Source organism: Suncus etruscus, chromosome 7 (assembly GCF_024139225.1).
Source record: "Suncus etruscus isolate mSunEtr1 chromosome 7, mSunEtr1.pri.cur, whole genome shotgun sequence".
Classification (NCBI taxonomy): domain Eukaryota; kingdom Metazoa; phylum Chordata; class Mammalia; order Eulipotyphla; family Soricidae; genus Suncus; species Suncus etruscus.
This window is the reverse complement of record NC_064854.1, coordinates 131,488,498-131,504,103: the sequence shown is the minus strand read 5'-3', so window position 1 is coordinate 131,504,103 and position 15,606 is coordinate 131,488,498. Positions and strand designations below refer to the sequence as shown.

At 46.4% G+C, this 15,606-nt stretch overlaps 1 protein-coding gene across 7 annotated transcripts in view; it reads right to left on the bottom strand.

Annotated features, from left to right (window-relative positions):
* The window catches only part of PXK (PX domain containing serine/threonine kinase like), a 94,876-nt gene that overhangs the window by 17,867 nt on the left and 61,403 nt on the right, over positions 1 to 15,606 (bottom strand). For all 7 annotated transcript variants that reach the window (XM_049776196.1, XM_049776197.1, XM_049776199.1 and 4 more), the window contains exons 8-13: positions 11,295 to 11,399; positions 9,757 to 9,858; positions 7,574 to 7,735; positions 5,862 to 5,979; positions 4,189 to 4,267; positions 1,503 to 1,551 (exon numbers count right to left, since the gene is read on the bottom strand). In XM_049776196.1, coding sequence (XP_049632153.1) covers positions 1,503 to 1,551; positions 4,189 to 4,267; positions 5,862 to 5,979; positions 7,574 to 7,735; positions 9,757 to 9,858; positions 11,295 to 11,399 — 615 coding nt within the window. The remainder of the gene's footprint in view (positions 1 to 1,502; positions 1,552 to 4,188; positions 4,268 to 5,861; positions 5,980 to 7,573; positions 7,736 to 9,756; positions 9,859 to 11,294; positions 11,400 to 15,606) is intronic.

The following is a 15,606-nucleotide window of genomic DNA, read 5'->3' as shown; positions in this document are numbered from 1 at the left end:
ACTGAGGTCACAGAGGCAGAGAACAGAAAGGTTGCTGCTTGGACAGCTGAGTGAAGGGGTCAAAGACACAAACTTCCTGGTATAAAAGATGTAAAGCCAGAGGGGTATAATGGACAGCATTAAAGTCATTTATTTTATTTTATTCTTTTGGCTTTTGGGTTACACCCAGCAGTGCTCAGAGCTTACTTAGGGCTCTTGGCTCAGGGATCACCGCTGGCTGGGCTTAGGGGCCCATATGGGATGCCAAGGATCAAACTCGGTCAGCTGCAACCAAGGCAAAGTGCCTTATCTGCTATACTGCCTTCTGGCCCAAGCCAATCTTTCTTTATCGTGTACTTATACATTTGTTAAGAGACTAAATCTCAAAAGTTCTTACCCCAAGGAAAAACAATCTGGGGCCCAAAATTGCTTGGTTGGAAGAGCACTTTCTCTGCAAAGACGAGGCCACAAATTCCATCAACAGCACTATGGCCCCCACATGTTGAATGCGATCTTTCTGGTGCAAATGACATGACTCCAGCACAGACAGCACTGCAGCCAAGGGTGTATGACAACCAAGATGTGAACACCACCGAGTGTGTAAGCACCTGGCCAGGTTCTGCAACTCAAGAGTTTGAATCCTGCAACCCAAAATGCAATCTCAGTGCCTTGTAACTACAGTGCTAAAAACAAAGGGAGGGCCGGGAGAAGACTAATTTAAAAAAGAGAAAAACGGACCAGAGAGATAGCACAGTGGTAGGGTGTTTGCCTTGCAAGCAGCTGATCCAGGACAGACGGTGGTTCAAATCCTGGCATCCCATATAGTCCCCCGAGCCTTCCAGGAACATTTCTGAGTGCAGAGCCAGGAGTAACCCCTGAGAGTGTTGCCAGGTGTGACCCAAAACCCAAAATAAAATAAAATAAAATAAAATAGAGAGAGAGGCCTGAGAGATAAAACAGATGGGACAGTGCTTGCCTTGCACATAGCCAATCTTGCTTTGATCTCTGGTACCTGTGAGCACCCCTAAGAGTGCTTCCTAAGTGAAGAGCCAGGAGTAAATTCTGACTACCTGACTATAGAGTGTGACTCAAAAACAACCACAACCACAACAACACAAAAGAAAAATCACATGTGTTTGTTTTGTTTTTGGGCCACTCTCGGGGGCGCTCAGGGGTTACTCCTGGCTCTGTGCTCAGAAATCACTCTTGGCAGGCTTGTGGGACCATTTAATATGCTGGGGATTGAACCTGGGTCTGTCCCAGGACAACCATGTACAAGGCAATTGCCCTACCGCTGTGCTGTCACTCCAGCCCGAAAAATCTAATTTGTAACTGTGGTGATGGATGTCAAACAAAATTACCTGTATTTTAGTGGTCATTTTGCAGTACACACATACATAATCATATGTTTCATCTAAAACTAAAATGTTAGCTATCAATGATATCTCAAGGAAAAAAACAACACACCAACTTTCAAAACCAGCTTACTGGCGTCACAAACCAAAAAAGGGGGTATCTCTTACCTTAAACTGTGGCTTTTCAGAAGTGGTTAACAAAACATCACTGAATAATCTGTTAAGGAAAAATGAAACAAAATCTTGTAAACCGCTAGGAGTCTCAAAAGAGGAAAGAGAAACAGACTGGTGGCGAGAGGCCAGCTGCTCCCCGAACAGGAACAATCCCACCAGCACCTCTATCCAGGAGGGCTTTCACTCCCCCATCCAATAATTTAATGGTCCCTGAAGGTAATACTACCACTATAATTTGTTACATTATTTATGTTCTATTATCTATATGCTACTCATTACATTGCTTCTAATAAGCAGCAGATAGGTCTAAACAGCATAACTCACTTTCATCAGTTATGGATAAAATTTATTCCAGAGCTCAATTAACTAAAATTCTACAAATAAGTAGAACGAATTGCAAAGAAAAGAAAAATAGAAATGTAGGTCTGGAGGGCTGTAATGATAGAACAGTTGTAGGGCGTTTGCTCTGCATGGTTAACCTGGAACGGGGTGGGGTTCAATCCCCAGCATCCCAAATAGTCCCTCGAGCCTGCCAGGAGTGACTTCTTTTTTTTCTTTTGGTTTTTGGGTCACACCGGCAGTGCTCAGGGGTTACTCCTGGCTCCACGCTCAGAAATTGCTCCTGGCAGTCTTGGGGGACCATACGGGATGCTGGGATTCAAACCACCGTCCTTCTTCATGCAAGGCAAACGCTTTACCTCCATGCTATCTCTCAGGCCCCAGGAGTGACTTCTGAATGCAGATCCAAGAGCAACCCCTAAGCACTACCATGTGTGGCCCCAAAACAAACAAACAAACAAACAAAAAGAACCAGAGGATGAGGAGAAAAATGGTATGGAGGACGCACATAAAGGCTCAAGAGCATCCATGTGGATGTGGTCCCTCCCAACTACAAATGCATTTTCTCCTGCACATTTGAGTGAAATGGTTTTGCTTTTCTACCTACATCTATTTTTCCATGTTCACATTATTGTCAGTGGTGGCTGGCTAGGAGAGAGGAATGCCACGTGTTACCTGAACATTTGAATAAACATCCTTGGGGTAGGCACCTACAATCCATCAGGGCCTAGGACATTGCCCTGATTAGAGGCTCTTAAAATAGGGAACCTGAGGTCATCACCTCCTTTGAATTCAAGTTGCTCTCTGCCTTCCTCCCAATTACTATTTGAGGCTATCTTATAACAAGTGGATAAAAACTTAGGTACTATGGCCAGAGAATTTAACCACTACAGCAAGGAGCTGAATTCGTGCTGTAGATGGTTGACTGGGATTTGATCCTTGGCACCTTATATGGTCCAGAGTCTGCCAGGAGTGATCCCTGAGTACAAAGCCAGGAGAAAGCCCTGAGCACCACCGGGTGTCACCCATACAAAACAAAATAAAACACAACCCAGGATCTTGGGTACTGTGTATGGCATGCAATGCTTACAAATGTAAACTGGACAAATACAACTCACAACTAATATTCAATAAGCATTCATTAAGGGCCTTGCATAGAATGGAATCGTCTCTTCAAGTCCTCTCAGCAGCCCTCAGAGGCAGGGACTGTAATTTTGCCCACATTCTAGCTGAGGTTAGGAGACTGGTACAAGGTTACCCACCCAGGTACAGTGCAGGTGGCCCCAGGTCTGTCTAACCTCAGATGCACACCTTTGAGCCACTCTGCTGCGTCTCCATGAAGGGATGGCAAATGCATCTAATGACTCAAAAGAGCTCCTTCAACCACTTCAATGATCTATTCATGATGCTATTTATTTATTTATTTGGGCCACACCCAGCAGTGCTCAGGGGTTCCTCCTGGCTCTACACTCAGAAACTGCCCGTGGCAAGTTGGAGGACCATATGGGATGCTGGGAATTGAACCGGGGCCCTCCTGGGTCGGCCACATGCAAGGTAAATGCCCAACCGCTGTGCTATCTCTCTGGCCACTCATGACGCTGTATACATATATACATATATATATATATGTATATATATATATACACACACACATATATGTTTGTTTGTATATATATGTTTGTTTGTTTGTTTGTTTTGGGGCCTCACTGGGTGATGCTCAGGGGTTACACTTGGCTATGTACTCAGAAATCGCCCCTGGCTTGGGGAACCCTATGGGATGCAGGGGGATCAAACCACCACCCAGGTCCATCCTGGGTTAGCAGTATGCAAGAGAAAAGCTCTGCTGCTGCACCATTGCTCCGGCCCCTCAAGACGCTATTTAAAGGTAAAGGACTTCTACCTCGAACTCCCTAGCACAGTCTCTGGGCCTGGCTGATGTTTCACAGACATTGCCCAACAGTTAAGTAAATGCCAACACAGGTGCACGGGAGGTGAGAAACACATGATTCTTCCCAAGTGGGCAGGCCCTGTGCACTGGCCACATCTCCAAGTCACCCGGTACACTGAAACAGGGCTGCCACACACCCGTGGCCACCTCCGCACACACAACGCTGAGGTCCATGCCCACAAACAGCAGACAGTCAAGGGCACAGAGGATGCAGCTAGGAAGCAGAGGCCAAAGGAAACGTTATAACTGGCCGCCAGCCAGCAGGCCACACTGGCTGCAGAGGACCACACGGACCGAGACCCCGCCTTCGAGTGGCAGGCCTGGGGGACAGCAGTCCCGGGTTCGGTTCAGCACACACGGGAAGATCACAGCCAAGGCAGAGGGTAGACTTACGGCATCTGCAAGAGCCGGGAGACGGTAGGCATGCCATTTTTACAGGCTTCACAAGACAGCGTAGACTCCAAGACGGCCACTTGATAGAAATGAACAGACAGACATTTTAGTTCCAGAGAACGTGCCAGGAAATCGGCCTGGTGAGGAAAAGTCTGACATTGTTTTACAACAACTGTTTGCCGCTGATCAGGACAGTGTCAAAACTCTTCACACATGGACAGATGGCTACATGGGGGTGGGGAAGCTGGCAACACCGACGTTAGCCGAGGACTCGAAATAAATGGTTCAGAGACCACATGCCGACAGAAAGCTAAATAGAGCTCATTCCTCCCTTTTCCTTCCCTCCCTCCCTTCTTCCTTTCCTTCCTCCCTCCCTTCCTTCCTCCCTCCCTCCCTCCCTCCCTCCCCCCCTCCCTCCCTCCCTCCCCCCTCCCTCCTTCCCTCCTTCCTTCTTCTCCTTCCTTCCTTCCTTCCTTCCTTCCTTCCTTCCTTCCTTCCTTCCTTCCTTCCTTCCTTCCTTCCTTCCTTCCTTCCTTCCTTCCTTCCCTCCTTTCCTCCTTTCTGCCTCTGCGAGTCATCCTTTATGAGGGTCACACTCAGCAGTGGTTACTACTGGCATGCACAAATAAATAAATAAATAAATAAATAAATAAATAAACAAACAAATAAATAAATAGAGCTCAACGATAACTGGTGGAGGACTTGCGATGGCCACTCACAAAAGGGTCTCTTCTCATAAAAGGGTCCAAATGATACACGTGTGAAAGGTATTTTGAGCCTGAAAGGCCTTTTGCTGCTAGCTGGTTCATAATCAAAGCCAGCACGCAAAACACCGTTTGTCGCTATATCATCGCCTGACACTTAAAATGATATAAACAAAAGCAGGCAGGCTTTTTGACCACAGTTCACTGCGCATTCTCAGCTGTTCAGATTCAACACAAAGTGGCCCTGCGGTCTGTTGTCATCAACCACCTAATCTGACACTGAACCAACACAGGCAGGATCAACTCAGAAACCCTAAAGTGTGGTGCGAGGGGTAGGATGCCCTCTTTTCTCTGTTCCAGTGAGTTCTGGGCTCCCCGTTGATGAAAGGGGATGAAAGGGCCCCTGAATAAGTTTACACTGGTTGCTATCTCCCTCTTCTCAGGTGCCTTCCATCTGCATTCAGGCTCCCTCAGTCCCTCATGAAGCTGGGAGACTTTCTGGGTCCTTTTCAGCTGTCTCCATTTACACAGCCTTCCTCAGCTCAGCTCAGCTCCAGCCCTGCTTGGCTCCTGTCTGCTTTGTATCTGGCTTATCTCTATTTTCCTTCTGGTCCCTCTCCAGAATTGCTTGGTCTGACTCCTGATACCTGCTGGCGCCTGCGTGACTGGCTTCAAGTTGTCTGGTCCTGACTTTCGTTTCAGTTAACACCAGTCTGACGTCCCTCCTCTTGTATCCAGAATTCTAACGCCTAGTCCAAAGAGATCCTGAGAGTTCCAAGGGACTAGATGTTTGAAATGTCAGTGAAATGCACTTAGTGGCTCGCTTGGATCCTGTTTCCTTTCCAATCGAGTCAGACTCCTCACAGAGGGAGCACAGCAACTGGTTGTGTCTCTCCTGGCCTCTCGAAGGGGGTGAGCAGCTCTATGGAATACTGGGGCCCAGAAGACGCAGCTTAACCCCATACTGACCCACAGCCATCGATGGTGCAGGGGGGAAGGAGGCTACAGGCACTGAGTCGGGCGGCCGTCCGTACGTCATTTCGTAAAGTAAGTGGCCAAAGCAGTGGACATCCACACTTTCCAAAGTCTGGGGGAGAAAGGAGAGCAGTGGCTCATTCATCTTTCCACTGGCTTTGTGACTCTCAAAGCAGCTTCCGCTGAGAGACCAGAGCAGGGCCACCTCGCTCTTGCTTAGTGCTGACACCACAACTCCAGCGCCTTTTGTAAGAATTCACAGGGCATTTCTCTGGCCAAAAACCCTCAGTCCACCCCGCCCCCCCCCCCCCCCCCCGTGGTTTTTAAATACCATTTTACAGTCCTCCTGGCCCTTTCTAGCATTTCAATTTAGTCTGTTGGGGATACAGAAATCCTCAGTGGGAAATTTTAAGTCAATACCGTGACCGACACAAACCAGAACTCCCATGCTTACTGCATATTTACTGCATGGGCAGAACATGGGTCCCGCCAAGAGAATTTTTTAATTTAAATGTATTTAAAAATACAACGATGGCTGGTCAATGGCAGTGGTTTATCAGAACTTATTAACGTTAGTATCACAAAAGTTGGTATATAACCCCACCCCACTGCTCAATTTGACTGGCATTTAAAAAAAAAAGATAAGGGGCCCGCAAGGTGGCGCTAGAGGTAAGGTGTCTGCCTTGCAAGCGCTAGCCAAGGAAGGACCGGGGTTCGATTCCCCCCGCGTCCCATATGGTCCCCCCAAGCCAGGGGCAATTTCTGAGCGCTTATCCAGGAGTAACCCCTGAGCATCAAAAGGGTGTGGCCCGAAAAACCAAAAAGAAAAAAAAATACAATGATAATAGAATCAAGGGATCTAAACCTAAACAATCTAAACCCAAAGGGAGGGGCCAGAGAGCTAACATGGAGCTAGGGCACTTGCTTTGCATGCAGAAGGATGGGGGTTCGAATCCCAACACCCTATATGGTCCCCTGAGCCTGCCAGGAGCAATTTCTGAGCATAGAGCCAGGAGTAAACCAAGCACTGCCGGGTGTGATCCCCCAAAAAAACAAAAACAAAAATAAACCCAAAGGGACCTGTGACACTGGCAAGCCAGTGGGCAGAGGGTAGTAGTAGAGGATGCACCCTGGGGCCACGGGTGGAGGGAGGTGGGCACTGGTGGTGGGAAGGGCTCTGACTCACTGTATAGTGAAATTCAACTGTGAAGGACTCTGTAGATCACAATGGTTTCAATAAAATTAAAAAAAAAAAGATGAAGTCTAAATAGCCAAGCCAAAGTCAACGACAAAAGAATCAAGGGAACAAAACCTTAACGATCTAAACCCAAAGGGGCCAGTGACGCTGGCAGGCCAGGGGGCAAAGTGTGGTGGGACAGGATGCACTCTGGGGCCATGGGTGGAGGGAGGTCGACACTGGGGGTGGGAAGGGCCCTGACTCATTGTGGATCTGAAACTCAACTGTGAAGGACTCTGTGGATCACATGGTTTCAATAAAATAAAATTAAAAATGTGTTTATTTATTTGGTTTAGCAGCCATACCTACTCAGGTATTACTCCTAGCTCTGCACTCAGAATTACTCCTGGGGGTTCAGGGGACCATACGGGATGCCGGGGATTAAATCTGGGTCAGCAAGTGCCCTACCTGAATGGCCCAATTTACACCTAGAGCCGAACCTGCCATTTCATAACTTTCAGCAACTTACATTGATTTTCCTGAACTGGGAGAAATATGACCTGTAGAATGAAGGGAGGCCCAATAAAGAATTCTCAAGGTCTAGAAGCCGGCAAGTGTCCCCATCCAGCATCACGTTGGAGGCGTGAAGATGCCCGTAAGGAAATCCTTTGTCGTGTAAGAACTTCAGTACCTATGGAAAATAGGGAGAGGTCACATTTGTTCCCCAACATCATCGTCCAGCTAGATGATCAGTTAAAATGTTTTTTTTCCATGTGACTCTATGTTAAAGCGAATTCAAACAGGACCCTGGGGGAGATTTCTGTGTCCCTTTCTTTGGAAGAGGGAGTGGTGCTCAATGATCTCCAGTGTGGGAGACGGTGACCATGCCTTCCGTTCCCAAAGGTCTCTCTACCTTTGGGAAGAGACAGAAGATGTGCCTGACTACTCCTGCCCACGAGCTCTGATGCCAAGAGCACCTTCTGGTCCTGAAGGGCCAGTTCTCCTCACAGCCAAGACCGGCTCCGCCTGCGGAGGGGAGTAAAACTTATCAGGTCAGAGCTGGGGCCAGTTACGCAAGAAAAGGGGTTGCATTTCAGACATGTTTCTCCCATCTCTCCTCACAGTATCTTTTGCTGTGTATTAATAGAAACACATGACGGGCTCCCACAAAAAAGAAGCAAACCTTTCAGCGGCCATCGGATAAGCAGGGGCTCGCCCAGTAACAGAGATGCCTGGAGACAGCCCTGCAAAGACCTAGCGCAGTGCTAGCCCAAGGGAGTGGCCAGGACAACCTGGGGTGGATTGAAAGACAAGATTACAACCTCACATTGTGTCTTCATTTCTTTTATCTCGTTCTTAACTTGCAGTGCACAAGTTATATTAGTAGGAGGGCATGCAGAGAACACTTCAAGATAAAAACCACTGGGATGAGGGATATGCTCAAACTGCTTTCAATGATAGGACTGTACAATCTGAGAAGCCCAGAGAACAAAGTTCCGAGAGAAAGTGAGGGGGAAAGACTTTTCATGCTTATTATACTTCACAAGGGAACCATGTGGCTATGGAGAAGTTAAAACAAAACTCAAGACTGCACAAAGATAAAGATCAAGCAAAGATAACATCAAAGTTTAAATGGCAAAGTTTAAAATTCTTTAAAAAAAAAAAAACAGACACTGGGGCCAGAGAGATAGCATGGAGATAGGACGTTTTCCTTGCATGCAGAAGGACGGTGGTTCAACTCCTGGCATCCCATATGGTCCCCCGAGCCTGCCAAGAGCTATTTCTGAGTGTAGGGCCAGGAGTAACCTCTGAGCGAATGCTGCCGGGTGTGACCCAAAAAAACCCAATCAAACAAAAAACAGACACTAAATTCCACTACATACTCTTTGGGGGAATTAGCTGCTTGAAATTAGTATCTTGGGCTGAAGAGAAAACTCGGTGGACTGGGGCACATGCTCTGCATGCAGGAGGGGTCAGTGCCAGCTCGGCCTGATCCTCAGAGCACTGCTGGGAGTGAAATCCAAAATCTGAGCACTGAGCTGGGAGTCGTCCCTGAACAATGCTGGGCATGGCCACAGAACACAAAAAATTAGTATCTTAATCTCAAATCATTTTTTCTAGATAAAATATGACAGGGGCCAGAGAGATAATACAGGGGTTCAGGCACTAGCCTTGCATGCAATCACCCTTGTTTCTCTGCCCCTTTGCACTCCCCAGCACTGTCAGGAGTGATCCCTGAGCAGAGCCAGGAGTAAAACCCGAACACACCCATTGTGGACCCCAAACTCAAACAAACAAGCAAACAAAAATAGGACAGTGCCCGAGTTTGTAATCAACCAGTCAGCTGGCACCAGGAGACAGCTCAAAGGGCCGGGGTGCAGACTTAGCATGTGGAGGACCCCTTGCAGCCGGGTGGTGAACCTTGCGGCCCCTGGCACTTCCAAGTCAAGCATGAACGCTGAAATCTCAGGCTGCAGCAACAGGCAAGAATCTCTAGAAATAGCCCCCTAGGGCCTCCCAAGCATTTCTTGAGAGAGCCCATGCCCCTGACCCCACATAAAATAAAATAAAATAAAATAAAATAAAATAAAATAAAATAAAATCAGACAGCTTAAACTTTGGGTAGTTACCTGAAAAAATTCCCCACAAAAGCAATGTTAAAGGATGAGTGAAATTGCAATGCAACTTAAACAAAAGTTAAATATCTCTTACCTCTAATATCTGTCGCCCGTATGTCTTGATTTGCTGAAGTTCAAGGCCTTGAATCTTTTTAGGGTTGCAATACTTCTTCAGGAACGGGTCCTTCGGTTTTGCCTTAGGAAGAGGACAAAGAGAGTTTAAAAAAGCAGCAGTAAGGCTCGGGGAGATAGCGCAGCAGGAAAGGCACAGCAAGTGGCCGGCTTGGGTTCAATCCCCAGCACCACATATGGTCCACCGAGCCCTGTCAGGAGTGACCCTGAGCACCCACCGCAACAAACAAAAAAATGAGAAAGCAGTGAGGTGGTACATGCATAGGAGTCCCTGAACAGGGCTGGCTAGTAGGACTGGTTGTGGGTTTTGATTTTTATATTTTGGGGCATCACACGCAGCGATGCTCAAAGGCTATTCCTGGCTCTGAGCTAAGGAATTACTCTTGGTGATGCTCTGGGGACCACATGGGATGATGGGGATGGAACCAGGGTCAGTTGTATGTAAAGACTTAACTGGTGCCTGATCGATACACCCTGGTTGTAAGAACCAACAATCTATAAAACCAATAGAAAAAGACCAGCCGGGCCGGGCGGTGGCGCTGGAGGTAAGGTGCCTGCCTTGCCTGCGCTAGCCTAGGACGGACCTCGGTTCGATCCCCCGGTGTCCCATATGGTCCCCCAAGAAGCCAGGAGCAACTTCTGAGCGCATAGCCAGGAGTAACCCCTGAGCGTCACCGGGTGTGGCCCAAAAACCAAAAAAAAAAAAAAAAAAAAAGAAAAAGACCAGCCGGGACTGGAGAGATAGCATGGAGGTAAGGCGTTTGCCTTTCATGCAGAAGGTCATCGGTTCGAATCCCGGCATCCCATATGGTCTCCCCGAGCCTGCCAGGAGTGATTTCTGAGCTTGGAGCCAGGAGTAACCCCTGAGCACTGCTGGGGGTGACCCAAAAACCAAAAAAAAAAAAAAAAGACCAGCCTAGGTTTGTTCCTTCTTCAGCTCAGTGATGATGTGCCTACTCTTAGCCTTGGACTATACTGTCCCCCAATCTCTGCCCCAATTTTATTGAGATGGTTCAGTTTTGCTTTGTCAAGAGAAAGGAACAAACTTCAAATCTACCTAAAAAGGAGCCCAGGTGATAGCAAATGTGCAAATTTTGCATAAGGGAGGCTTGAGATCCATTCCTGGCACCACGAATCCTCAAATTAGTCCCTGGGCACAGCTGATAGGACAGTTTCCCTGCCCCAACCCCAAAAGTACTAGGAAAGCAATTTACAGCATAGTGGACATACTCATAAGTAATGACTTATATTTAGTCTTAGAGATTCATGTTTAGTCTTAGAGATTTTTAGATATTTATGTCTAGTCTTAGAGATTCAGGCTTCCCTCATATGGGGAAAGGAATGTTTTTTTAATCAAACTAGGTAATTTTCATTGCTAAAATAAAATTAAATTCCATATTAAATTAAAACAAAAATCCTTGGGGTAGATACTGGAACCTTTGAGATGAAGCATCAATTACGGTTTTTAAAGGGAATTAAGAACTTCTATATGACCATTACCTTGTAGATCAGGTCCTTCAACGTTCCTTTTTCATTAAACATCCTAATTAGCAATGCTGAGGACTCATTAGCTGTGGCAAAGGTAACCCTGTAGATGTAAGGATGCTGCCAAAAGAAAAAAGAAGTTCACATTTATTTGTATTAGCATCAGGTACTTTTAAATGCAGAATCCAGATCTGCAGAGTAAAAACACCATATTCCTTGAACACATGACATTACCAATTACTGATTAGATGACCACATAGTATCTACCAATTCTTTTGGGGGGGGGGCCTCACCCGGTGATGCTCAGGGGCTATTCCTGGCTCTGTGCTCAGAAATCACTCCTGGTGCGGGGGACCATATAGGACACCGGGATCGAACTGAGGTCCGTCCTGGGTCAGCCACATGCAAGGCAAACGCCTTACTGCTATGCTATCACTCTGGCCCCATACCAATTCTTTCTTTGGCTTTTGGGTCACAACTATCAGTGCCCAGGAACCATGTGGTGCCAGGGATTGAATTTAGGATTGAGCTCTCTGTCCAGCTCAAGAACTACATTGACAAAAGGAGAGGCCAAAAGGACAGTATAACAGGTAGGATGTTTGCCTAGTACACAGCCAACCCAGGTTTAATCAGCATCCCATAAGGTCCCTGGAGCATAGCCAAGAGTGATTCCTGAGTGAAGAGCCAGGAGTAAGCCCTGATCACCACTGGGAGTGTCCCCCAAACCAAACCAAAGAAACCAAAAAAAGAGTTTACAGGGTAAAGTCTCCATATGAAGGTCTGTACAGTATCATATTTATGCAAAAAAGATGGTGGAAGGCATCATCAAATTTGGGGAATGGTGGCTTCTTTAATTGTATGCTTCTGGAACTTGGTAAAAAAAATATATATATATACATATATATACATATATATATAGCCCAGGGCCAAAGAGATACATAGGACAGCGGGTAGGACATTTGTCTTGCACACGGCTGAGTGGGGTTCAATTTCCATCATCCCATATGGTCCCTCAAGCCTGCGAGAATTAATTTCTGAGTACAGAGCCAAGAGTAACCCTGGAGAGTCACTGGGTGTGGTCCAAACACCAAGCCAAACCAACAAACAAAAAACCAGCCCAACACCAGAGAGAGTATAGTGGTCTCCCAAGCATATCAGGAGTAATTCCTGAGTGCAAAAATAGGAGTATCCCCTGAACACTACCAGGTGTGGCCCAAATTCCTAAAAAGAGAAAGAGAGAAAAAAAAAATGAACACAGCCTAATCCTACCACAGTCAAGGGGTGCCAGAATACAAATGTCTTCACTTACAGCTTTGCCTAAGATACTGTTTCAGTGCCCAGTCAGCAACTTCAATAAGCAAAGGGGCATGTTGGCCCCTTTCCAAAGCAGCTAGTTTGAATCTTTCTACTGTTGTGTGAAATAGGCATCAAAATGACTGCTATTGATATTTTACAGCTTCACTGGAATATCATAGAATCACAAATAGAATCACGTAGAATCACAAATCGAACCAGGTTCCTCCTGGGTTGGCCTCAGGCAAGGCAAAGACCCTATCGCTGTGCTATCTCTCCGGCCCCATGTAATAGGATATTTAAAGGGTCTCAAAATATTTTTAAGGGCACTGGGGATAGAGCTCAGCAGCAGACTACATGCCTGATATGTGTGAGGCCTGGGTTCAAGCCCTGCCACTACAAAAACAAAAACAAAAAGACTGGAGAGATAATACAGGCTCCAAGGTGCTTACCTTACATATAGTAGACCCTATTGGTCCCCAGCCTGACACAGTACCCCAAATGCCACCAGGAGCAACTCCTGAGCACTTAGCCAGGAGAAGCTCCTGAGTCCTGTCAGTTACAAACCAAACAATAAATAAAACAAGAAAATCTCCAAGAGTTGAAGCAATATCACAGCAGATAGGGTGTTTGTCTTGCCTATGTGGGTTCGATTCCTGGCATTCCTTGAGATCCTTTGAGCCCAGGAGCCAGTAGAGTGTTTGCCTTGCACATAGCCGACCTGGATCTGGGTTTGATCCCTGGCGTCCCATATCACCCCCGAGCCTTCCAGGAGTGATTTCTTTTTTGTTTTAATCAAATAATCTATTTAAGCACCACGATCACATGCATCATTGCAGTTGGGTTTCAGTCACAACAAGAACACCTCTCTTCACAGTGCGACCTTCCCATCACTAAAGTCCCTATTGCTTCCTTCCCCAACCCACTGCCTGTATTCGAGACAGGCTTTCGACGTCCCTCACTCACTGACATTGTTCTGACAGTTCTCAGTGTAGTTATTTCTCTAACTGCACTCACCACCTTTGTAGGGAGCTTCATATCTTGAGCCGGTCCTTCTGCCCTCAACTCTGGGAATTATTTCAATATATTTGATTTTTCTTAGAACCCATAGATGAGACTGTTCTGTGTATGTCTCTCTCTCTCCCTCTGACTAATTTCACTCAGCATAATAGATTCCATGTACATCCAAGTAGAGGAAAATTTCATGACTTCATCTTTCCTGATGGCAGCATAATATTCCTTCGTGTACACATACAACAATTTCTTCAGCCATTCATCTGTTGAAGGGCATCTTGGTTATTTCCAGAGTCTGGCTATTGAAAATAGTGCTGTGATGAATATAGGTGAGGAAGGAATTTTTGTACTGGATTTTTGTGTTCCCAGGGTATATTCCTAGAAGTGGTATAGCTGGGTCAATGGGAGCTCAATTTCTAGTTTTTTGAGGAATCTCCATATTGTTTCCCATAAAGACTGGACTAGACAGCATTCCCACACCAGCAATGAATGAGAGTTCTTTTCTCCCCACATCTCCACCAGCACTGCTTATTCTTATTCTTTGTGATGTGCGCCAATCTGTGTGGCGTGAGATGGTACCTCACTGTTGTTTTGATTTGCATCTCCCTGATGATTAGTGATGTGGAGCATTTTTTTCATGTGCCTTTTGGCCATTTGTATTTCTTCTTTGAGAGACTGTCTGTTCATTTCTTCTCCCCATTTTTTGATGGGGTTAGATGTTTCTTTCTTGTTAAGTTCTGTCAGTACCTTTATATCTTAGATATTAGCCCCTTATCTGGTGAGTATTAGGTGAGTACATTCTCCCATTCTGTGGGTGGTTTCTGAGTGCAGAGCCAGGAATAACCCTAGAGCCAGGAGCAATCCCTTCGTGTGGCCCAAAAACAAATAAACAAACAAAAAAGACCTATTAAGCCCACTTGATTCCTGAGTGCAAAGCCAGAAGTAATCCCTGAGCAATGCCGAGTATGACTCATTATTAAAAATGAGAATGGTAAAAACAAGAACAACAAAATTTTAAAACAGCATATATAAAAAATCATAATTATAAAATTCTAGGTAAAGAAAAAAAAACCGTGACATGCCATTCATGTCGGTTTGGAAACAGGCTGTCAGGCAAGGTATTTTGGAAATCAATGGCAAGAATCCATAAAACTAAGGTATGACTGGAAAAGGAGCATCTGTAACCAGCTCAGATGCTTCAGCCCACACCAAAGTTGCATTCTTTCAGAGTCTGAGGAGGAGCTAAGGTCCCAGCAAGGAGGCAAGGCTGAGAACGTGACTCAATGCTGAAGCTCATGTTCTGATTGTGGAAGGTCCAGGTTTGATCCTTGGCATCTCATGTCCCCCAGTCACCATCTGGGGAATCCCTAGACAGGGGTCTCAAACTCAGTTTACCTGGGGGCCGCAGGTAAATTTGAGTGCAAAGTCAGTAGTAAGCCTTGAACATTGGGGGGTGTGACCCAAACAACTAAAACAAAACAAAACAAAAAAAAGAAGATTCCTCTAGGGCAGGGCCACAAAATGTTGTATGGAGGGCCGCAAAAGGCCCACGGGCCGCGAGTTTGAGACCCCTGCCGAGCCCCTGAACACTTCTGGGTTTGGCCCCCAAATAAACTCAGAGCAGGACACTAGAGCTCAAAGTTCTTTAGTTCCAGGGGCCGTAGAGATAGCACAGCAGTAAGGCATTTGCCTTGCACGCTGCTGACCTGGGACAGACCCAGGTTTGATTCCTGGCATCCCATATGGTCCCTCGTGCCTGCCAGGAGTGATTTCTGAACATAGAGCTAAGAGTAACCCCTAAGCATTGTCAGGTGTGGTCCTCCAAGAAACCAAAACAAACAAACAACAACAACAACAAAAAGTCCATTAGTTCTATTTTCATGACAACACTCTAGCTTGAGATATTGTTTTGGGTGATGGGGTGGGAAGAGAAGTCATACCCAGTGGCGCTCAGGGGTCATTCCTGGCAGTGCTGGGGAGCCATATGGTGCAGGGGATCAAATCTGGACTCTGCCTGCCA